This window comes from Mesocricetus auratus, unplaced genomic scaffold (genome assembly GCF_017639785.1).
Source record: "Mesocricetus auratus isolate SY011 unplaced genomic scaffold, BCM_Maur_2.0 Super-Scaffold_100013, whole genome shotgun sequence".
Lineage (NCBI taxonomy): Eukaryota > Metazoa > Chordata > Mammalia > Rodentia > Cricetidae > Mesocricetus > Mesocricetus auratus.
The window spans coordinates 15,815,627-15,840,514 of NW_024429196.1; the positions used below are offsets into that span (position 1 = coordinate 15,815,627).

Here is a 24,888-nt window from a genome sequence, read left to right on the forward strand (position 1 = left end):
AATTCATTAAAAATCCTAACCCAGAACAAGGACAACTCTGATAACATGCTGCATGAAAAATAAAAGAAATAATGAAAACCATACTGAAGGAAGCTTCTTACCTGTTAGTCAGTGCAGCGGCTGGCATCGGATGTGCTGCATTAGGTGGTACACTGGTGTGGGTGAGGGGGGCAGGGTTCTGGGATATTGTGACCGGGGTCTGAATTACGCCATTTAAAGCTCCTACAATGCCATTAATTGCCAGTTGGTTACCTGGCAAAGCTCCAATTATTCCACCGACTGCAGACACGGCAGGAATGGTGGATGTTACAGTCTGCATTCCACTAGCTAGCGCCCCTACTGTCACACCATTGACCTGCTGAACCCCACTAACTCCTGAGCCTTGCTGAGCTGGACTCTGCCCAGCAGGTGGGGGGGTAGACAGGGCGGAAGAGCTGCTGGTGCTTTGTCCACTGGAAGTCAAGTCCTAGTGTAAGAAAGAATAGATACTTAGACTGGAAAGAGTGCAGCAGAACTGTTTAAAATGATTTTACATCATTGAATGCAATATGCTACTATTCACAAGTAAAACAGACAAATGAACATAACCACAAAAATTACCTGATTTAATACAGGGAGAGAATTGTCAGGTAAAAAGCTGTTTCCTATATGTGGGCTCTTACTGCTGTTCAATGAATCAGTAGTAGGAGCTAGAAATGGTAAAAGATAAAAAATATTTACCTTGTTAAATTACATCGTATTACATATAAGATTAAATGCTATTTTAAAAGCACATGCCGAACCCCATATGTTATTCCTAAAACTGATTTAAATCCCGCCCCCCCTCGGGTACTGAATACTGTAGCTTTGAATCAATTATGACATCATTACATTTAAATAAGTTTTATCATTAAACTATGCACTGAAGTGAAAACAAAACTCAAGAAAATTAACAGAGATTGTCTATGTCCCTCAGAAATAACCCACCATTTGTTTCCTATATCTTAACATAACTAATTGTTAACTAGTTATTGTTTACTATGTAGATGACAAGTCCAACCTACTTTCCTTCAAAACAAGTATTTCCATACTCACCAGTCTGTGCAGAAAACGTGTGTGTTTGATGAGGTGGGCTAGGATTGCTCGCTATTGTAGGAAAAGGCACTGAAAGCTGTGCATTTAGTAACTGCAGACGTTCCTTTTTGGCAGTCAAGTTTTTAATTTGTTCTTCTAATCTTCGATTTTCAACTTGGAGTTGGTGTAATGACTTCAGCATTCCTAAAACTAGCAAATTATTTGTGTAATTTTTAGTAAAGACAGCTCTACTCCCACGAGTAAGACTTATATAGTAGTAATAGTGTCAACTGCTTTAGAAATATAATAAAAATGTGGAAATTCTGTAAACTAATACCAAATGACTGAGGTTTATTCCTCGATTTGAATGTAGATATAAACATCATGTTATATTTAGGAATATATACACAAAGGAACACGGTTTTTAAATGGAAGATTTGGGGCCAGTAACTGATCCAATAAACAGAACCCGTCAGGTTCAAGTAGTTTTTATTCTCAAAGAAAAATGACGGCATTTCATTTTTCCTCAAGAACACAAAGCAGTAACAGCAGCAGTAGTATCAACAACAAAAACCAAGCCTGCCATCAGACACCTGGCAGAAAGCCTGCCATCCTAGATGCTCAACCTGTTTCTCTGCAGGCTCCCCAGCAGGGAGCGCTGTATCTGCACCCTGCTACTTATCTCTTCAGGGAGACAGGCTGTTAAACAAGCTTCCTGCTCCTCCATTTCACCTCACATACCCTGTGAATTCCTCCAAGGCTGGGACTTCCAACTGACAATCAAGAGCAATGCTGTTAGGCCACAGTGATGGACACTTTAAAAACTCCAGGTATTAAAAGGTTGTATTTACTTAACATGACCTCAGGGCCTTCAAAAGACACAGCTCTAGCAGTACAAGACATAACTTTATCCCCCTTAAGGTGCTCAGAAGAGTCAAAAGAACCTGTCCTCTCACAAACAGCAGTTTTAGGCAAGGGCACCATTCCTAAATGTATCACCTTAAAGCTACTTGGCTGACTAGAAGTTTTTAAAAGCCTTGTTTTCATAAAATAAAGCAGAGGAAGCTTCCATGCCAACACTGGCAGAATCACCTGCCCGTCTTCCCTCGCCTGTTCCAACGCTTTTTTGGGCATTTTTCCCCCTTGTGGTTTTAACACTTAAAACCAAAAGTACTAAATATGTGTATAAAACATATATCATATAATTTCACAAGTAGGATTACCATTCCAATTAAATATAAAATTTATTAATTACTATTCCTTTTGGGGAGTTAGTGTCTCACCAAGTAGCCCGTGACAGGCCTGGAATTCACAGAGATCTGCCTGCCTCTACCTCCTGAGTGCCAGAATTAGAAACAGGTATCACAATGCCTATCTAATTACTATTCCTTTAAATTGTAAGATACATACCTAGTTATACCTGACAAGATAATTTTTTTCTTTTTTCTTTCTGGGTTTTTAAATGTGTATTTTATGTACACTGGTGTTTTGCCTGCATGGATGTCTATGTGAGGCTATTTGATCCCCTTAAACAATTGTTATAGACAGTTGTGAGCCACCATACGGGTGCTGGGAATTGAACACAGGTCCTCTGAAGAGCAGCCTGAGCTCTTAACTGCTGAGCCATCTCCCCAGGCCCTGGACACACTGTTTTAAAAGACCTCTGGGAGCAACCTGAGAGCATATTGCGTATTTTCACAAGCTGACAAGAACAAAGCATATATAGCATGATAAAGGAAGAGGAGCTAACAAAAAGCACTTAAGGCAATTTTTCATGTAATTTACCTTCATAACATCCCGAGGATACAGTTACAGTCCTAATCCCAATTCCACAAATAAGAGACTAAAGAAACTAAAAACTGAACCAAACAAACATAACAAAACATTTGCCTGAGATCACAGTGTTAATAATATTTAAAGACAAGTTTGGAGTTAACACTATAGAGTCAGATCTGTCAAAGCATAGCACCATATCATCTCTAATTATATAAAGTGCATGCCATAATGCCATTATCATCTTGGGTAAATTAGTTGTTCCACATACATTAATCTATCTGTTATTCCAACCAATGCCATTCCATTTTTAGACACAAGAGGATGAGTACTTACTGTCACTAGGAGTGCCCTGTTCTAATAAAAACTGCTGTCCTTCACTCCACTGCCTCTCCAAAAGCTGCTCAATACTCGCTGCTACTGGAGGCACATTTTCCAAACTGCTATTGCTGGGTTGATCATAGCGAATCTGTAAGTTGCTCACAGGGGATCTGTCAAAAATATTAATTCTCAAGTTACAAAACAAAGCTGTGTATCAGTTTCTTCTATCATGCTAAGAACCCCTTTCCTGTACAACTTTTCTGGTACCAAGTGGTCTATGGCAGAGATATCAGGTCTCAGGAAACCATAATTGAATCATTATATTATCAGTCTTCCTCCTTTAATTATAAAATAATAAATAAAAACATAGTAACTTAAAAAAAACCTAGAAAACAAACTGCTAATAATCTCTGAGTTGGCCTGTGAACAAGCAGCAAGGCTTTTACATAGGACACTGGAGACAGCCACTAGGAAAACTTTTAGAATGCCCAGGAGGACAGGCTGGAGCTGCAGAGACAGCAAAGGGTTAGTGCCCACAACACACATGGTGGCTCACTACCGTCTGGAACTTTAATTCCTGAAGATCTGATGCATGTTTTTGGATTCCTTGGACACTGAATCTTTATGTGGTACACAAACATACATGCAGGTAAAGCATGCATAAAGGACGACCACTATGTATTAATAAAAATTCTATTAGAAGTGTAACACTGTGGGGGACATTTGAACTTACAATCGACAATATCCTAAAGAAAAATTTAATGATTTTTGAATTGAAGATGAAAACCTTTCAGTTCTAAGGAAAATCATTCAGTACAAAGCAAGTTTATGTGTAGAACAGATCACACAAGTATCTTTAAAATGTCTTAGGTTAGTTCTTCAAACAGATCCTAACCTTTCAAAATAAACGTTTCTTGAATGAAAATGAACACATAATTTTCTCGTGCCCAGTTTTGGTTTTACATTAATAAATGAAGCCATCTTTGGTCTCAGTATTCTAGCAATGCACTAGTGTTCTCACCTTGGCCATAGCTTGTTATACAGCAATTTATTAAAAATAAGGACTTCAAGCAGTAAGGTGCTCTATTCTACGTACAACCATCATGAGCTAACCACCACTTTCCAAATATATTATGCAAGGCTAAGTTTGACCACTACAGGCTTATGTTTAAAAAATAATGTAACATTTTAAATGCATACCAGAAATAATTTAGTACCATTCATTGTGCTATGGCCTGTTTAAGTTACTGGACTGTTGTCAAGAAGGATAAAGAATGTGTTCCTCAACAAACATCCCCCAACTAGATAGGCAACACGAATGCTCCCTGTGTCACAATATGAAAGGTTCCTCATTTTCAGGGAATTCCTCCCTTACATGAAAGAACCAAGAACTGGCTTCTGTTTCTATCCTCAACCAACTCAATGTGAGACAAAGTTTATAAAACTGGAGAACATTGGGCTGGAGAGATGACTTAGAGGTTAAGAGTACTGGCTGCTCTTCCAGAGGTCCTGAGTTCAATTCCCAGCAACCACAGGATGGCTCACAACCATCTGTAATGAGATCTGGTGTACAGAAATACATGCAGAGAACGCTATATACTTAATAAATAAATAAATGGATGGACTGATAGATGGATGGATGGATGGATGAATAAATGAATTGGTTGATTAATTAATTTAAAAAGCAAAGCTGGGGAACATAGAAAAAAACAAACTAGAGAAGGATGCAGAAGTTGAAAATGGAATAAAAAGACACAATCCATGCCCTTCTACTGACACCTACTCCCCAGCAACTTTCCTTTAGAACACAAGTTACATGGTTCGTTAATCCCACTCTGATAAATTTCATAGTAGTAGAATGGTTCTGGGTGGATATCACCTAAAACCTAAGAAAATCTAATAAAAATACATAACACTGGCTACACTCTGCTTCAAACAATCTAAAAGGAATTAGAGGACTTTAAAGAGTTTCATTTGTGGGGTAGCAACTACAGACTCAGTCAAAGTTGTAACCCAACAGTGACAGTCCTGGGTTTGCATCTTAAGGTTTAGTATTTTATGATTTAAAAAAAAAAGCATTCAAGTCAATGCATTAATCATTCCAGAAGCTAAATATACAAATGATAAACTGTTCAAACTGATTAGAAACATATGAAAATGTATTCCTTTTAGCTTAGGAATCTAACAATATGTTTAAAATTAACATTTCAATTAATTTAGGATCATTTTTCTTGACTGTCTAGACAGGCTTCTTATCTACAGAATGTGTTTATAGCCTCAACAAATACACACTTTACTGATCAAGATAACAAAGTTTCCAGATCTCAAAAGTGTTCCTTCCCTATGCTGTGCAATATAAACAATGCTTACCTTGGTGAGAGGCTTCCTCTGGGTGAGCTTCCTCGACCAACTAGGCTTCGGCTATTGTCTCCCAGATCTTGATCTGCAGTGTAAATATTTCAGAGTTGATAAAGTGGCTCTCTTACTAGATAAGATGTTCCAAACCCTTGCTCTGAAGTTATCCTAAAATCTACATCAAGCCCACACCAGAATCTCACCAGTTATGAGAGTGGAGGGCCTGGCATGTTGCTGTGGAGAGCTGTCAAAACTGTGGCGTGTAAAGTGTTGTCTGTACACATTTTTGTGGGTGTAAAAGACCATGGATTATGTTCTGTTCTTTCATTCCTTTCAATTTTACAGCACAGAAGCGTGGTTTGAATTTGTACTGCCCTCGTCTCAGCCACTTTTAATTTCTACGGTTAAAGTAATGAATCACAGCTGTCGACAGCTAATCTGTATGCTTATCACAGCAAATCCTTATGCTTTGTATTTTTTAACACCTCGTATCCCAGACAAAGTCACAAAATACATCTCTACGGAACCCTATACACCAAAACTAAAATTGTTAAGTGACCCTTCACACCAATTAAAATATATGTAGCATATATCCCAACTGGCAAAAAACAAAAAAACAACCTATATATCTTGATTAAACTGAAAAAATGCAACCCTGATAAGTATATTGCTGATACATGATATGAGACCCTCACTTCTTAAGGAGCTTGCATTCCAGGCCTTTACAGGCTATCTAGCCTCTTTCAGGTTGCTGCTTAGGATAAGGGGTCTAAGTCAGGTAGCCTCTGACCACTGAAGGGAGAAGACACAGTAAGTAATGCATTCTTGGTGAACGCTAGAGCCATTCCCTTTCCAGTCCTGACTACTTGGACATGTCAACAAATCCTTAGGGATGCAATGAAACAAAGTAAATGCAGAGGCAATTAAAATAGTACAAGAGGCAAATGCTATGAATGCCAACTGGTTTTAAAAGAAAAAAAAAAAACACACAGGATTACTAAACACTATAGAGATTCTCTAACAGGATTTTTTAAAACCAAGTTTGTCTAATTCACTTTCATGACTTATGCAAATGAAGGCTTGGGCTATTCACAGCAAAGCCCAATGTTATGTTGCTTTTACTGCATACAACTGACGACTGAACACATCTGTCACAAGTCACAGGAGAGACCGTCATACTTCTGCCGGCTGATATGCTAGCTCAGCCTAAATATTTACATTCCAGAAAGTAAAAGGCACATCACTACTCTGCAGCATGGCACCTACTTACTTACAATTGTGATTCTTTTGTTTTTTTTAAAAAAAGAAAATAAAATAAACTACAGTCCTTTATTAACAACATCCCTAGGTGGTGGGTGGGTCTGTTTGTGTGTCTCTCCCTTCCTCCTTCCCTCCCTTTCCCCCCATCCCCTCTCAAGAAAATGACCTAACACAGAGAAAGTGTACACCAGGAAAGGGCTTTACCTGTTTGGCTGCTTTCAGACTGAGCTATGAGAACTGCCATGGGTGGATTTGGATTTAATCTACTGCCATACATATGAGCTGGTGCCTGACTAAGAGAAGATCCGGAAAGGGTATTTGCCTAAATGAAAAGAAGCACAATAATTAGTAAATCAGACTGGAAATGCTTAACAGTTTACCTCCTGTGGTCTTAGCAGCGTTCTCTATCTCAGAATGTAAGCAGAAATGCTGCCCTTCTAAAAAGTAATTGCTTTGCTTTAACATCTAAGGACAATTTTTGAGAACTCCAATATTTTTAAGGAGTGGATCTAATCTACACTAAACCTAGTACTATGGTAACCAAGTGGACTTAGAACTAATTCTTTAATCTCATTAAACCATTTAGAAAATCAGGCAGGTAGACAACAGATGTCTAACAAATACTGCCTCTCATTACATCACAAGCTGGCTGTGAAGATCAAAGGTTCAACTTCTACTTCTAGCATTTGAACTGCTCAGAGCCTTGTTTGCTATTGCTTAACCCTGCCATCAGAAAAACCTGCTAATTGTGATGTTTTGTTATTTTTTTTATTTTAAAAGAAAGCAAACACGCATCACAAGTATGTTTTTTTTATACAATGCAGAGCTCAACCAACCACAGCTTTGCCCTGACCCCATATAAGGCACTGTCTTTTTGGCTGGAAGCCAGTTCTACTAACTGAAGAGCTCCTCCACAGTTTATGACTCATTCATGTTGCTAACCACAAGCATGAAGGCCTCTAACTGGGACCTGTGCCAAACAAGCAAGAATGAACCCTTAAACAGATGAAGTTAAGGAGGCTGGCCAAAGTGTTGCACAATCCAATGTAATAAAATGCCTTCTTTGATGTTATAGGCTCCCATTTTCCAAGAATATCAGAACCTTAAGATGTGCCATTTTGGAAACAAATTTCCTGTTCACAAAATATTGTAGCTACCACAAAGCTTTTACTACTCTGAAATAATTTTCAGTTTTAACAGAATCACAAAATTTAAAATAAACTTACTCCTCTTTTTCATGACTAAAATCAATGCATAGCTACTTCACAACAAAACTCTTGAAAACAATTTCAAAAGAGTTTGAGTATTTGTCACATATAAAGAAGAAAGATTGGGGGCTGGAGAGACAGCTCAGAGGTTAAGAGCTGCTCTTCCAGAGGTCCTGAGTTCAATTCCCAGCAACCACATGGTGGCTCACAACCATCTGTAATGAGATCTGTGCCCTCTTCTGACCTTCAGGCATACAAGCAGACAGAACACTGTGTATATAATAAATAAAATCTTAAAAAAAGAAGATCACAGCAGAGAAGAGACACAGGATCTTGTGACATGTTTAACAGTAAGGAGAGTCTGATGACATCAGTTATGACAAGCACATTATATAGAGAATAAACTGTTTCTGGGCAATTCCTATCTCAAGCAACTTTATATCATGGCATGGACAATTTATTAAGCATAAAGACTGTACTCTTACAATCCATAGTAGTGGTTTCTACAATATACAATCCTTTGCTTCCCATTGTTACAAGGTATTCTGTAGTTCACATTTAATGTGTAAATGTAATTGAACTACTTCTTTATGTTCAAGAATATACATATAGACTAAGTTTTATATATGAAGTTTATATATGAGGGGGTAAGGACCCTTGAAACCAAGTTTGATGACTTGAATCCCATTCCTGGGATTCACTCATTGGAGAGAACTGCCCCTTCCCTCTTAGGTATACACCCACACAACCCACACACAAAAAATTAAATTATCGATTAATCCACAGTGAAAGATGAGCCACCTTCAACCTAAAGATCAACAATGGAAACTTAGTATGTACTTAGTAGTATGGATACCTGAAACACAATTCATAAACTAAAACATGGCTTTTTTTTTTTTTTAAGGTTTTCGAGATGGGTTTCTCTGTATTGTTTTGGAGGCTGTCCTGGAACTTCATCTGTAGACCAGGCTGGCCTCGAACTCACATGGATTCACTTGCCTCTGCCTCCCGAATGCTGGGATTAAAGGAGCGCACCACCAACGGCCCACTAAAACATGACTCTTGGACTATGAGATAGTAAGGGATAAGGGGACAGGCCACCATGCCTGGTGACCTGAGAACTGACTATTCCAAGTCATCCTAAATCCCATGTGTGTGCTGTGGTAGATGCATGGATAGGTATGGATAACGAAACGTTCTTTAAATGTGACTCTTTTGCCTCTCCAAAAGCAACTATTTAGGAAGCTTAGTTAATCATAAAATAACTAAGAACAACAATGCAAACAAATCCGTATTACTGAGCACCAGTATCAAGTCTCTGATATTGACACTTGAAAGTTCTTTTCATGAAACTTTTGTATGCTTGAGACACAAATTTTTTTTTCTAATTTTAACAATTTACTATATTAAACCCCAACACACTTGAAACATTATCATTTACAGGTAAATAATATAAAATCATAAGAGGTTTTGCATTCTTTTTTTGTACTAACTTTTTTGTTGTTTTGTTTTTTGTTTGTTTGTTTGTTTGTTTTTCCAGACAGGGTTTCTTTGTGTTGTTTTGGAAGCTGCCCTGGAACTCGCTATGTAGACCAGGCTGGCCTTGAACTCACAGACTTCCGCCTGCCTCTGCCTCCCGAGTGCTGGGTTTAAAGGTGTGTGTCACCAATGCCCGGCTTGTACTAAATATACAAATTTTAAATAGCTTGTTTTACATGTCAATTCCAGTTCCCTCCCCCCCCCCCCACCATCCTCCCATCCTCCCACCCTATTGCGAGACACAAATTTTTAAAGAACAACTAGGCATATAGAAAATTACAAGGAGGAACAAAGTATATTTTGAGGTTGGATGACAGCAAGAGGAGAGAGATGGGTGTATAGCAGGGGACTGCTGAGTAGGGAAGACTTCTGGGTAGGGGTAGGAAGGACTAGTGGAGGGAGACACTCAGCCTGTGGTCTCTCCCTTTGCTGTTATCTCTGTTTTATAACTTACTAACAGGAATACCGTCACAGTTTTGAGTTTCCTATGAAATCAAGAGACTGAACTGAGTTTCCTTCTTGAAAGGAAGGGACCCTGCTGCCATGGGTTTCTTACTTATTCTTGATAGCTTCAAACTTAAGAGGGTGGCATTCTCTCATCTCCCCTGGTCATGAAGCCCACCATACTGAACATCAAAGTAGAAAGTAGTCCTATGCAGTAGCTAGCCCACCTGATAAACGTGATCAAATGAATAAATACAACTGTCTTCAGTCTATTTTAAGTCTAGTTTTAAATTTTTTATTTAATTATTTTATGAGTATGGGTATTTTGTCTTCATGTCTGTCTGTATCACAGGTGTACTGTACCCAGAGAGGATAGAAGCGATCGTCAAGTCCTCTGGAACTGAAAGCACAGATAGTTGTGAGCTGCCATGAGGTTTCTGGCAAATGAGACTGGGTCCTCTGGAAGAGAAACCAGTGCTCCTGATAGTGGGGGCAACTTGCCAGCTCTAGAAAAGCTTATTTAAAAGGTAAACTAGCAAAAGTTATAAAAAGAAATAAATAAAGTACAAGTACTTTTCTACGTGACCAATTTTCAAAAGTACCTGAATGACTAAAAAATTAATAGTATTTTTCTTTTTACAAAAATTATTATGATATTTATCTAAACAAGCAATGATTAACCCAACATTTAGGAAGCTCATGCAAGGGAATCACAAGCTTGAGGCTGTAAAGAAAGATCTTGTCTCAAGAAGAAAAATAAACTTTCAAAGGAGAAATTGTATATTAATTACACTGGACAGGAGGTACTTTTGTTCTATACAGACATGCTTGTAAACCTCTGCATATTGAGTTCTGCTAAGACACAATATGAGGGAAAGAACACGAGTCAGCACTGAGCCCAAGGTCCACCTGGGCAACAGACAGGTACCATTTCCCCTCCAAAATTAGCTTTGTTGTCATCCACAAAAGGAAGGGTCAAGAGGACTGGGAAAAAGTCCATGTTAACCTACAGAAGTAACAGCAAAGGGCACATAGAACTCTTGTACAAAAGAAATCTTCGACAAGAAATAAAGGAGCAATTAACACACATACACGTACTAAAACATATTTCCAACATGTTTTTTAAGAAAATATGCTGAATTGGGCAGTGATGGCACATGTCATTAATCTCAGAACTGAGGAGACAGGGCAGGAGGGATCTCTGTGAGTTCAAGGCTAGTCTGCTCTACAGAGCTAGTTCCAGGATGGCTCCAAAGCTACACAGAGAAACCCTGTCTGGGGAGGAACAAAAAGTATACTGAAGGCAAAATACTAATGAATCACAGGTCCACTTCAGATGTATGGTATAAAGAGGTGGTTGGTTGGTTTTGAAGAGATACCTATTTAATAGGACTATAGCACTTCACTTTATTCTACCTAGGTAAGGACAGCGACTTTTGTTCACATAAGGGGAAGCTGAGTGAACAGGACAGTCACAATACATGTATGAACATTCTGTTTGTCTCTTACAGCTTTTCTATGAATCTAGAAGTAAGAAATCCCAACACTCTAGGAAAAAGCTCAGTATGAATAATTATAATTATTTTATAATTGGACCCAAAGACCAACAAACTAAAAATAAATTGAACTGTCTAAATAAATCACTTTTAAACAAGTGCCTAATATGTAAAACAAAAAGGCCTTAACAACTTAATGTATCAGACAGCTATAAAAAAAAGTGCAAACTTCGACCTCAGGCAGTGTTCAAACTCAAGACAAATAAATAAAGCTCAGTATTCCCTGAACAGGCTAGCCTATCATGTTAAAATTATCTCTGCTTGCCGGGCGTTGGCGGCGCACGCCTTTAATCCCAGCACTTGGGAGGCAGAGGCAGGTGGATCTCTGTGAGTTCAAGGCCAGCCTGGTCTACAAAGTGAGTTCCAGGACAGCCTCCAAAGCCACAGAGAAACCCTGTCTCAAAAAACCAAAAAAAAAAAAAAAAAAAAATCTCTGCTTTAATCTATTAATAGATCTTTTCTATTTTAAGGTCTAGCTTATGAACAGACATGTTTGTGGTGAGCTCTTGCAAAATGGTGACTGAAAAGTGCCTACATGCCTGGCTTACTCTAAAGGAGTTACCTACATAGGAGGGGAAGTGTTAGGTCTTAAGCCGACCAGATAGCTTGAACTTGCTGCCAAGCCTGGTGGACCAGATGAGTTCAAACCTCAGGACACACGTGGACAAAAGAACCAACTCCCACAAGTTGTCCCTTAGCTTCCACGTGCATGCTGTGCTGAAGCAAGCACACACATGCAATAAAGGCAAACTGGAAAATGTTCGGTCTAATAATTATAAATACAAGACTTAAAAGCTGCATTCCTCTGAGGTATATTTTCCCCTCAAAATGATAAATAAACAAGAATGAGATCTACAAAGGACATGGTGCTGTGAACCTACAATCCCAGGGTTTGGGAAGTGGATGCAGGAACACCAATTTGGTTACCTGTGGCAAAAAATATAGGAGACTCTGTCTCATAAAAATAAAAAATAAAAATTAGGGGGAAATGGAATAGTATGGCAGCATCATTTAGAGGTAGGCTTGAAACATTATAGTTCTAGCATACAGGACCAATTAGAACAAACATTGTTTTAAAGAATACAGCTAATCTGTTACTCAACACTGTAGCCAAATGATTCCAATAAGCTTTAAAATGTAATGGCAGCTATTTCTTTAACATTCTAGCACTACAATACTTTAGAATGTATTCTTCCTGCCAGGTGGTGGTAGTGCATGACTTTAGTCCCAGTACTCTTGGAAGGCAGAAGTAAGGCAGATTTCTGTGTCTGAGGACAGTGTGGTCTACAGAACATCCATGGCTACCCAGAGAAAATGTGTCTGAAAAAACCAACCAACCAATCCCCTCAAAAAATAAATGAATAAAATAAATAAGGAAGGAAGACAAACAGGCAGGCAGGCTTAACTTTCATATATTACTGTCTTGGTGTATAGATAGTACAGGAAAAGAGCAAAAGGAAATGACTGTTAATAAGAAACACCACAGATAAATTTACACTTTCACTTCATTATAACAAAAGTTCTTTTAAAATTATAAATACTGGCGGTGGTAAAGCACAACTTTAATCCCAACACTCAGGAGACACAGACAGGTGGTTCTCTGTGATTTTCAGGCCAGTCTGGTCTATATAGTGAGTTTCAGAACTGGCTCTAAAACTACAGAAAGAAACCGTCTGGAAAAATGAAACAAAATTTAAATATAAAAATTTGCAATTCATTTTACCAAAAAAAATTTTTTTGTTTTACATTCAAACAGTCTTATCAGACCATGCTGGCTCAAACCTTTAATCCCAGCACTTGGGAGGCAGAGGCAGGCAGATCTCTGTGAGTTCAAGGCTAGGCTGGACCGACAGCCTCCAAAATAATACAGAGAAACCCTGTCTCATAAAATAAAACAAAACAAAACAAAACAAAAAAGCTAGCGACTCTTCCTGAGAATCCAGGTTAAATTCCCAATACCCACATGGCAGCGTAGTATCAATCCCAAGGAATACAAGGCCCTCTTCTGACAGGCACCAAGTACAAACTTCGTAAAGATATACATTCAGAAAAAACATGACCATCAAAGTAAATAATTTTTTAAAAGACTACTTTTTAAAATTCCCAGTTCATACATACTTTTATTTTTCTGGTTTGCTTCATGGGCTGGGAATGAAGTGCAGAGACTCACATATATTAGGCAAGTACTTTACCACTAAGCTACATCTCCAGGTCCCCACTTCATATATATACTCTTATTAAAGGAAAAACTTTTGTTATTAAATCACCACTGGATCTGCTACTAGCTAAGCTGTAGGCAAGCCATTAAACTTCTCTATCCTCAATTTTCATTTATGAAAATGATGCCATAATGACTCTCTTACCAGAATACTATGGGAATGTGATAAGGAAGTCCTGTGTATATGTCAATAAAGCACTGTTGGCCAATAGGGAAGCAAGATAGGTGGGACTAGGAGTCAAGGAGGATTCTGGGAAAAAGAGGCAGAGTCAGTCATGATGTAGCCGTCATAGGAATAAGAGGTCCGGACCCTTTTCTCAATTATGGATTAATACTTAAGACAGAGATAGCCAGTAAGAAACAAGCAAATGGCCAACAACATCATAATTAATACAATGTCTTGTGTGTTATTTGGGGGTTCAGACAGCGTGGCAGGACCCAAGCGACCTGAGAGGAAAACTGTACTCAACAGGAATGTAGTTAATATGCATAGCAGCCTCATAAAAACATCTGGAATTGGGTAGGTAAGCATCACAAAAGTTTAGTTTGTTCTTTTATTTTTGTGGCAGCCAAAAAGATGTTTCAGCATGTAAGGTACGTGCTGCCAAGCATGGCAACCTAACTTTGATTCCTAAAACCTGAAGGAAAGTAGAAAACAGACTTCTGCAAGTTCTAGTCTGACCTACATACATGCAGCACATGGTCCATGTACATACACACAAATGCAATAAAAAACTTTTAAGAACATGCTGTTTGTAAACTATTATAGTTTCTGTTTTTCCATGAACTTGGATAAGACAAATTATATACTGGTACTAATTGTGGCAAATATTCACAAGGAAAAACGGTTTCCAATGAACCATTAGATGACATAAATGCTTCATTTTAGGTATTATTTCATCTACAGATTCCAGTACAGCAAGCAGTACTTCTAAGCATAGTGGTCACACCTGTAATCTCAACACGGGCAAGGCAAAAGAATACTAAAACATGTTCTAGATCTCTCTATGCTCCAGGAGTTCTAAGCTAGCCAGGACTATATAGCAGAACTGCTTCAAAATAAACAAAACAACAACAAAACACAAGACTACAAATACAATGTAAGTATTACAATGTTTTCAGATTTACACACACACACACACACACACACACACACACACACCAGTATGAGCACTTTTCTGAGAGAAGAGAGAAAGAAGAATGAACATTAGACAAGGACTGGATTCAAACTTCAGACTTTGTGAGAACTCCATTTCTGAGTCAGCTACCACCAGTGAGGCTTTAATACCCAGCGTGTGACGAGAGAGGAAACAAAGTGTGAACAACTCTCTGCTCCCATGAGTAGGCATGGCTGTTGAAGCTGTCAGGTTCAATTGCATCATTCCCCATTACTCCATGCCCCAAATTGCTCCCTAATTGTTAGGAGCTTAATAGATTCAAAATCATTGTTTAGATTAATGCTGAATTGTTCCAAAATTGAGTTTCCAAAAAATAGTAGGAGACTTAAAGTGCAGTTAAGCCATTACTGAACACTCTCAATGGGACAAAAGGACTGGACAGAATAACCAATTCTAGATTGGTCAGTATCTAATCAATGTTATCACTTACCTTTTGAGAAGAAAATAGTAGGATTTGAAAAGCAACATGAAAAGCTAATGGCACTCCTAAAATAACTAATTTATACCCTTGACTTATGATCCAATTAGAAAGAACACATCACTATCACAACATTTTACCTTCCAATATAGTAAGGATCTACAGTTAATACTACTTGTGTATTCTAGGAAGCCTACTGTGTACTGTGTTGTATCAATTACTTACAAAAGAACAATCACTCTAAAAACAAGTAAAATAAATCAGATAAGCTGAGACGTAACATTTAAGAATATAAAGCAGTGTTTAGTATTTTTTCTCTCCACCCACAATTTTACAACTGTCCTTTTCTGATTAAAAGCCCAAATGTAACTATTCTTAGTATTAAATTTCTATTAACCTGTCCTGATTTATATCTTCTTGATCACTTCCCTGAATGGCAATTTATAAGGCATCAAATAAGTCTGTTGACTTTACTTGCAATGAGGGTCAGAAAAAGTAAGATCCACATACTAAAAATTCTGATTAAATTATGTAGGGAATGGTTACTTTTTTTTAACATTTCGATTCTCTACACACATTTTAAAATATCTGCGAGAGAGAGAGAGAGAGAGAGAGAGAGAGAGAGAGAGAGAGAGAGAGAGAGAGAGAGAGAGAGAGAGAGAGAGAGAGCTCATTTTCTTTTTGGTGTTGCTAAATGAGTGAACCCTGGCCCTTACACATGGTAGGTTCTTAATATTCTTGTACAGTTCTTAATAACTGTGACAGGACATCTAGAATCACATTTTAACATTGCTTTGTTTTATATTGTATGTAATTAAAACACTAAAATGTAAGGAACTACCTAAATACAATGGAATGTATGCATGAAGGCCAACTAAGACTTATGCAAAGGTTAAGCTGAAATGAACATTGCTATGGGGAGAAAGGAAGGGAATGAACAATTTTAGGAGCTCTCAATTCCATCAATATATTTTTGTATTTTTTTCCCTTACAGACTGCTTGGAACATTTCACATTCAACACCACTATTACTGTCTCAGGCAGCTAAACTGAAATAGATCTGCACTCAGTTCAACTGAGAGGTCAACGTGCCTCAGTTGCATGGAGACTGATGGTTGCTACAGCAGCACCAGATAAGTCAACCTAAATAAGCTTCAGCTTCAAGGCAGAATGCATTTACTGGTACACAGAAACACACACACAGTTGAGTTGTCTCAGCATGCAGCATGAAAATCTAACTGGATCATATACACACATGTATAAACATACTTACATATGAGAGACCCATCTTATGGGAACATGGAAAGGGAACAAAAAGTAAAGGTTGCATTGGCCTGAATCCTAGATTGCTAACTTCTTTCTTTGCTCTTCACGTGAATCATGACAAGTGCCATATCCCTTTGCACTATACATTTCCCTTCACTACCACCACCCCACGCACCTCTCCCAGACCCAGTCCCAAGCCACTAATATAATGAATTACATGAAATGAGATCTTGCTTAATTCAGCCTGGAGTTAACCAGAATAAATGAAACAGACTTCTACAAGACAGAAAAGAAAATGCAAACTGCAAAGGTCAAGTGAAACTTAGTGTTAAGCTATCAAACAGCACATAGTTATAATTAATAAAAAGAGATAAAACAATTTATTAGCGACATACTTTCATTTATCCTTTCTAAAAAAAAGTCCTATTATTATTATCACCTTACTGCCTGCTCTACAGAGTGAGCTCCAGGACAGCTAGGGCAACACAGAGAAACCCTGTTTTGAAAAACCAAAGATAAATACATAAATGATGCTAGATGCAGAAAATACCAACAAAAACAAACAAAAAACACACAACACGCATGTGTGAAGTCCCATATTGCACATACATAAAAGCTAAAATTTATATTTTTTTTGTTCATTTTATTTTTTTTTTCAACTTTTGTAGCGAATCAAACCTTGGGCCTCACATAGGCTAGGCAAAGGCTCTACCCATACAGTAATTAATAAATACCTGCTAGGCAAACTGTGGCCTAAAAATTACATTGTAACAAGCTTTCTTGAATTTTAAAAGATCTGCTAGAGCTTTAGAAAAAATGAATAAGATAACAGAATTAAGTAAGCTGGGTGCAGCGGCACAAACACAGAAAGCCTTGAATCTCTGCAGATGGACACAGAAGTATCAGTTTGAGAAGGGGGGGAGTGGAGGTCGCAGAGGCATGCACACGACGGCTCAGTGGGTGAAGCCACTTTCCTTCCTAGGACACAAGTCTAACCATCAACTGTAACCTCCAGAATCAACTGAAAGCTGTCTCTGACCTAAACATGAACACTGGTTTGTACCCACATACATCAAACAAATAAATTTTATATAGTTTAGAACTCTCAAACTATTACCTTTGGAGGTGTCTGTTCACATAGCTTTTCAAAACATTTAATAATTTTTCTTATTAATAAGACATAAGACTATGGTTTTTCTTATTTGTCTCTTGTTTTTACAACACTCTTATTGCCAAAGCTAGTGGAGCTGACCACTGTCAGTTACTCAGCAGTCTAAGACAGGAAGACCACCAGTTCAAGACCTACTTAGCCCAAAGAATGAGTTCAAAGCCAAACTGGGCAACTCAGTTGAGATCCCACCTCAAAATAAAATGTTTTTTAGAAAAATCAAGGGCTGGAGCCAGGCAGTGGTGGTGCATGCCTTTAATCCCAGCATTCAGAGGGAAAGGCAGGTGAATCTCTGTATCAGGACAGCCTGGTCTACAGAATGAGTTCCAGGACAGCCAGCACTACACAGAGAAACCATGTCTCAAAAAAAAAGGGGGGGGGGGCGCATGGAAGGCTGGGCAAGACATAGTTCAGTGGTAGAGTAACTGCCTGGTTTATTGAAGCCCTAGAAAGGAGAGAGAAATGAGAAAGCATATATTTATGAACACTTATCTCCAACTGGAAAAAAAAAACCTTGCAGTATATGAAGGCATTATTCATTTTTATTTTTATGAAAGTAACACATCAGGTAGGTCATTTTACATTTGGGAATTTTTAAAGGTTTATTTTTTTTTAATTATGTGTATTTGGGTGGGTGTGTACACATGAGTGTAGGCACCAATGGAGGCCAAAGGAATTGAGACTCCCCGGAGCTGGAGTCCAGATGATATGAGCACCAGGTGTGGGTTCTGGGAATTGAACTCTAGTGCCCGACTAGAAGAGCACACACTCTTATCACTGAGCCAGCTCATCAGCCTGGAGTCCGTTTCTTCAATATACTCTCCCAGGTTAATGAAAATAATTTAGACAAAAGGCTTGTGCAGTTTAAATGTTTTTTAAAAGACAGACAAAATGCCCACAAACACACCAAACTGACCCCTATTTTCTTCTACCTTTTCTCATTTCTGTTGGAGACAATGTCTCACACTGCTCGCTAAGGCTAGCTCTCAGCTATAACATACCTGAGTCGTAGCGGCTGCAGGGGTTACAGATGACGCAGCTGAGGGGGAGAGGGCTCCCACCTGTTGCAAATGCCCAGATGACTGCTGAGGTATGTGAGAGCTAGAGACAGGAGTACTAGATCCCGAGCCAGATACCACGTTTGCAAAGGTTACAGCTACATCATTGCTGTTATAAATACCTGCAACCAAAGAAATTTTATTTAAATATCTCATAATTTATCAGTCAAATTTGTCAGACAAAACGCTCCTCGATCCCTCCCCTAATAATAAATTTAATTAGTAATTAAAAACTAAAATAAGCTAATGCTAACTATTCATAAATATTTTCCTAAAAGAACCTAAGTTGCTTTTAATTTAGCATGTATTTAAACAACCAAAAATGTTAAGCGTTGTAGGCATTTCAAAGAGCAAAAAAAAAGGATTTCAAACAGGAGAATGAAGCAGCTGACAGACGGTTTTAAACCACTTGGTAAGCTTTCAAAATGCCTAAACCCTAGAAATCATAACAGATTATGAAATGGAAGAAAGCTTGTTCTAGAAAGGCTACAATGTACAAAATAAAGAACAGGATTGGCCTTCAAGCATCACAGCTGTAAGAACAGCTATAAGTAACAGGGCACACAGGAGTTTCTAAATGGCTGCACTAAGTGAATAAGGCCAAAGTAAGAGAGAGAATTAAAACACCATAAGATAAAGATGAAGCAGCAGCCAGTCACCTTTCAATTATGGAAACAAGAAAACCACAGCACACTTGATGAAAACATTTTCATTGTTCCATTGGGTAAAGCCACAAAGAAGATGGAAATGAGGAAGGAGATGTTATTCATTCTAGAAGAGCTAGGAAGAGAAGCAGGAGAGAAGCTAGCAGTTACTGAAGAAAACTGTGTGTCCCATCATCTGCCTGATTTATGCTGAGGAAAGGCTCAAAAGCCCTTATGGTATGAGCATGAGGAGGTGAGATCAGGTCACTAGAACCCATCTGTATAAAGCTAGGCACCAGAACATGGTAATTCTAACTCCAGTACCACGGGCAAGGGGAGGGTAGAGGGGTGAAAAGGCTCATTGGAGCTTTGCCACCTACCCAGCCTGAGAACAACAGCAAGCTCTAGGTTCAGCAGCTGACTCTATCTCAAGGAAATAGGGTTCAACGTAATAGAGTAGGGCACACACCAGATATTACACACACACACACACACACACACACACACACACACACGCACGCACGCACGCACGCGGGGGGGGATCGGTCATATAGGAAAAAAAGCTAATCCTCAACCAGGAATGACTGTTCCACGGAAACACTTGACTAACTCCAGAAAACATTTTTGTCAATGTCCCAGATTGTCAAAATTTTGCGAATGCTACCGGTACATACTGAGAGGCCAAGGATGCTACTAACATGTTTTAGTGCATGGGACAATCTCCTGGACAAGCAATTACCTGGGTCCAGAGCATCGAGGAGAAGGGAAACTGAAAAACCTGATACACACCTGAGAGGAAGAAAGGGGGGAGATGGAGGGAAAGGAAGATGGGAGGAAGGGAAGGACTAATCAGGAAAACCTGGTATTTAAAAACAAAAGCAGGAGGAAGGAATTAAGGAGGCTATAATTGAAACTATACCTCTAAAAGGCAGTAATAATTAGTAAATTATAACAGCTTATCAATGGGAATTTTATGATTCTAAAAAAACATAAATATCAATTTATGCTTATACGAAAACCTATAACCTTCAAACAAGGGCAATAGAAGAATTAGAACACATTAAAAGGCTTTAAACCTTTTAAGTTTAAATTTAGGTCTCTAAATTTTGTCTCAGCAGTATATAAAGAAAAAAATGACTTATTTATTCTGCAAATACCTGACAACTCACTGTTTCCGAGACATTACTGTAAGCCTTAGGTAGAATTATTCAAGATACAGTCTCTGCCTTCAAGAAGTTTGGCAGAAAAGAGAATTACAACAACCTATGAAAAGCGCTAGAGATTATCTAGGGATGGGGGTGAGGTGGGTATCTAACCTAATCCTGGATGACAGAGTAGGAGCTAAGATTTACTCATCACCTCTAAAGCTGGTGTCTACAGCACTACACAGCAGGGAACAATGGTATGAAGAAGAAGAAGCAGATGCCAGACAGCAAGAACACATGAGCAAGAAAGCAGGGACAAATCAACATCAACAGAAGTTAAATGTTCAAGCTTAGACACAGTGAAAGCTCACTGAAGGTCTAAGCAGACTTGTGGTCAATACTGGGATCACTGACAGCAGGCTGAGAAAAGCTGTGAAGGGATATTGTTACCATGCTACTGATGAGCAAACAAGGACTCAATGTAAAAGCAACGGAGACATTACAAAGGCAAAGTGCATGGGGTGACTAATTATACCTGAAAAACAAAATGAGCACAGTACACAGTGATTCTTAAGCACTAGTAAGTGTGGGGATCTGAAGCCAGAATAGCAAGGAAAACCAGTATATGGTTTCTACGTACTGCCAAGTGTGGTGGCAATTAAAAGTTCAAGGTTTTACATAGAAGCAAACATAAATTTAAAGAAAGTGACTTTTTCCCCAGTCAGAATGGCTATCATTAAGAAAACAAACGACAGCCAATTCTAGCAAGGATGTGGGGAAAGAGGAATCTTATTGCTGTTGGGAAGGTAAACTTGTGTAGTCACTATGGAAATCACCACGGAGACTTCTCAAAAAAAACCTAAGGAGAGATGTGTCATGTGAGCCAGCTATAACATACCGATTTGGGATATATTAATAACCAAAGGACCCTAAATCAGTTTACCATGGAGACACTTGATCATCCATGTTCACTGCTGCTCTATCCACAAAAGCCAACAAAATAATAAGCCTAGATAATCACCAACAAAGGAATAAAGAAAATGTGATACATGTACACAATGGAATTGGGGGGGGGGGTCAAGGCTGGGTTTCTCTGTGTAGCCCTGGCTGGCTTTGAACTCACTATCTGCCTATGATCCTGAGTGCTGGGATTAAGGTTGTATGCCACCATCACCTGGCAACACAATGGAATTTTATACAGCCATAAAGAAAAGTGAAATTGAACACAGGAAAACTGGTATAAGTGGTTATCACAATGTTAAAAGAAATAAGCTAGGCTCAAAAACACTCCAATTTTCCTCTTATGGGAAATTTCTATTTAAAGTTATATGTATGTATATAAATATGTATGGAAAAACAGAAGTAAAGCAAGAAACATGCTTAATGATCTAGTAGGTACCAAAATCAAGATTATTAAAAACCATTTCCTAATACAATGAGGAGTATTAAGGTTATTATAACAGTCTTGGACATTTCTGTGGCCATAAAATACCTGCATAATCTAAAACATACTGGGATGGGCATGGAGCCCCAGGGCCACTCCACTCCTCACTGGCAGGAAAGCCAGGTGCTTGTTACACAAGCCTAACTTGATCTAGATCTCCAAAACCCATAAAAGTAGAATGAGAAAACTGACTGAACAAAGTTATACTCTGGCCTGCCCATGTGTGCTATTAATATGTCACATACGTATGTGTACTCACGCACATACACCATAAGTACATTTTTAAAAATCAGCAAGGAGACAGAACTCAGTGCCATAAACACAGTGATAGTACTTAATCTTATAAACTTAAAAACTGTTGCCCGTGCTATGGTTCAAAGTTCTAAATAGTGAACATTTAGAAAAGCACAAATTTCACTCAAAAAACTCAATTTTTAGGTTCTGTTTAAAAACAGGTGATCTAAGCTAGGTGGTGGTCCCAGCACTTGGGAGGTAGAAGAGACAGGAGGATCTCAGACACACACACTCTCTCAGAAAACAAAAGTTTGATTATGCATGTCAGAAAAGAAATAGCACTTCTGGGGCTGGAGAGATGACTCAGGGGCTAAGGGTGTTGCAGAATAGTATTTTAAGATGTATTACATTTGTCTATGCTATGGGACATTTGTTTAATGATGCCAAGACGTGCTGCATTCCTTTATGTTGCATTTGTTTAACTCTTAGAAGCCGTGTTAATGTGCCCAAAACACCTGATCTATTAAGTAGCTAAACTGCCAATAGCAAGGCAGAAGAAAATGACAGGCAGAGCTGGCAGGCAGAGGGAATAAACAGGGGGAGAAATCTGGGAAGTAAAGATCTGTAAGTGAGAGAAGGTGGAGTAAGCCACAAGATGCCCCAGAGTATGAGGGAAAAAAGAAGGTATAGAGAAATAGAGAAAGGTAAAAGCCCAGAGGCAAAAGATAGATGACATAATTTAAATTAAGAAAAACTGGCTAGAAATTAGCCAAGCTCATTATGAAAGAATAAGCCTCCAAGTTGATATTAGATGCTTTCCTTTTCCTTTGAGACAGGTTTCTTTGTGTTTATTGGGAGCTGGGTGGTGGGCCCCCAAAAGAGCCAAAGAGTAAAAAGTTAAAAAAAAAAAAAAACTACTGTGAGTTCGAGACCAGCCTGGACTACCAAGCGAGTTCCAGGACAGCCTCCAAAGCCAGAGAACCCTGTCTCGAAAAACAACAACAACAAAAAAAAAAAAAAAAAAAAAAAACTAACTAAACTTAAGAGCACTAGCTGGGCCAGGCATTAGGTGCATGACTTTAATCCCAGCACTTTGGGAGGCAGATCTCTTTGACTTTGAGGCCAGCCTGGTCTACAGAGGGAATCCCAGGACAGCCTCCAAAGCTACAGAGAAACCCTATCTAGAAAAACCAGCGGGGGTGGGGGTGGGGGGTGGGGGTGGGGGGTGGGGTAGGGGTGGGGGAAAGCACTAGCTGTTCTTCCAAAGGTCCTGAATTTAATTCTCAGCACCCACATAGTCTCACAACAATCTATAATAAGATCTGGTGTCCTCTTCTGGCCTGTAGGGATACATGCAGGCAGAACACTGTGTACATAATAAATATTTAAAACAGTAAGAAACAGCACCTCTAGTAAAATGATTATTAACCAAAGCTAGGTGCAAGACAGAGAAAAAGATGTGTGTATGTGTGTGCTTGAGTGTATGCATGTGGACCACACAGGTGCAGGAGCCAACCAAAGTCAGAAGGGGGTGCCAGAGTCTCTGAAACCTGAGTTCCACATGGTTGTAAGCCGTCATGTGAGTGCCAGAAACTAAAAATGGATCCTCTGCAAGAGACATTGTTCTAGCCCAAAAAAGGAATTCTGAGGGTTGATTATTCCAATAGTTTATTCAACTATTATTAGCTTTCTATCATAAGATGTATAAAACAGCAAAAAGAATTTTGCCTTAACAGTCTTTAAGAATTCGTAATCTAAGAGGTATGGTGGTCTATAGTCCCAGACTCAGGAAGCAGATAGAAGGATTGCAAATTCAAGGCCAGTCTGTACTGCAAAGTGAAATTAGGCCTCCCAAAATGAAGGTTGGTGATGAGAGGAAAATAAAAATAAATTTAAAAAACTAGCATGCAGAAATCTAAAGGAAGCTTTAGATGAGCTAATGAGATGCTTGCACTATTCTCTCCAAAGTATACTAAATACCTAGGCTTTTGTATATGGCATGCTTTGTAAATAGGTGGGTGGAGAACAAAAGTTGATATTAGATGCTTTCCTTTTCCTTTGAGACAGGTTTCTTTGTGTAGCCCTGGAATCCTGGAACTAGCTCTGTGGACCAGTTCTGTCTCTGGTTCCTGAGTGCTGGGATTAGAGGCCTGTTGCCACCACCAAGTATTAGGCATTTTTTTATACTCCCCCACACACACTTTGAGGCAGAGTCTAGAGCTCACTCAATCAGAAAGACTAGCTCTCAGCAATCTAGAATCCTGTTTCAGCTTCCCCAGCAGTGGGGTTACAGGTGTCTGCCATCATTTCTGGCTCTTTACTGGGGTACGAGGGATCTAACTCAGGTCTAGCATACACTTTATTGAAAGGGGTAAACGAAACTCAAGGGTTTCACTTCTAATAATTTAGAAATAAAGGGACCAACCAGGCCCTCACTGAGTCTCCTGCTTTAGCAGCCAGGCTACAGAAAAGACATGCAGGACTCTGACACAAGGAAACTCCAGATCCTCGGGCCTCCCAGAGCCTAGGGCCAAAACTAAACACAAAGAAACTCCAGACAACCCCTAGCCTCCTAGACACTTGGTTCCTGGGAACTGTTTGGCCACA

At 38.9% G+C, this 24,888-nt stretch overlaps 1 protein-coding gene across 17 annotated transcripts in view; it reads right to left on the minus strand.

The window, feature by feature from the left end:
• The window catches only part of Mllt10 (MLLT10 histone lysine methyltransferase DOT1L cofactor), a 141,147-nt gene that overhangs the window by 9,122 nt on the left and 107,137 nt on the right, over positions 1-24,888 (minus strand). For all 17 annotated transcript variants that reach the window (XM_040755427.1, XM_040755431.1, XM_040755430.1 and 14 more), the window contains 7 exons: positions 18,758-18,936; positions 6,967-7,084; positions 5,518-5,590; positions 3,163-3,317; positions 1,075-1,263; positions 601-689; positions 102-466 (listed from right to left, as the gene is read on the minus strand). In XM_040755427.1, the coding sequence (XP_040611361.1) occupies positions 102-466; positions 601-689; positions 1,075-1,263; positions 3,163-3,317; positions 5,518-5,590; positions 6,967-7,084; positions 18,758-18,936 (1,168 nt within the window). The remainder of the gene's footprint in view (positions 1-101; positions 467-600; positions 690-1,074; positions 1,264-3,162; positions 3,318-5,517; positions 5,591-6,966; positions 7,085-18,757; positions 18,937-24,888) is intronic.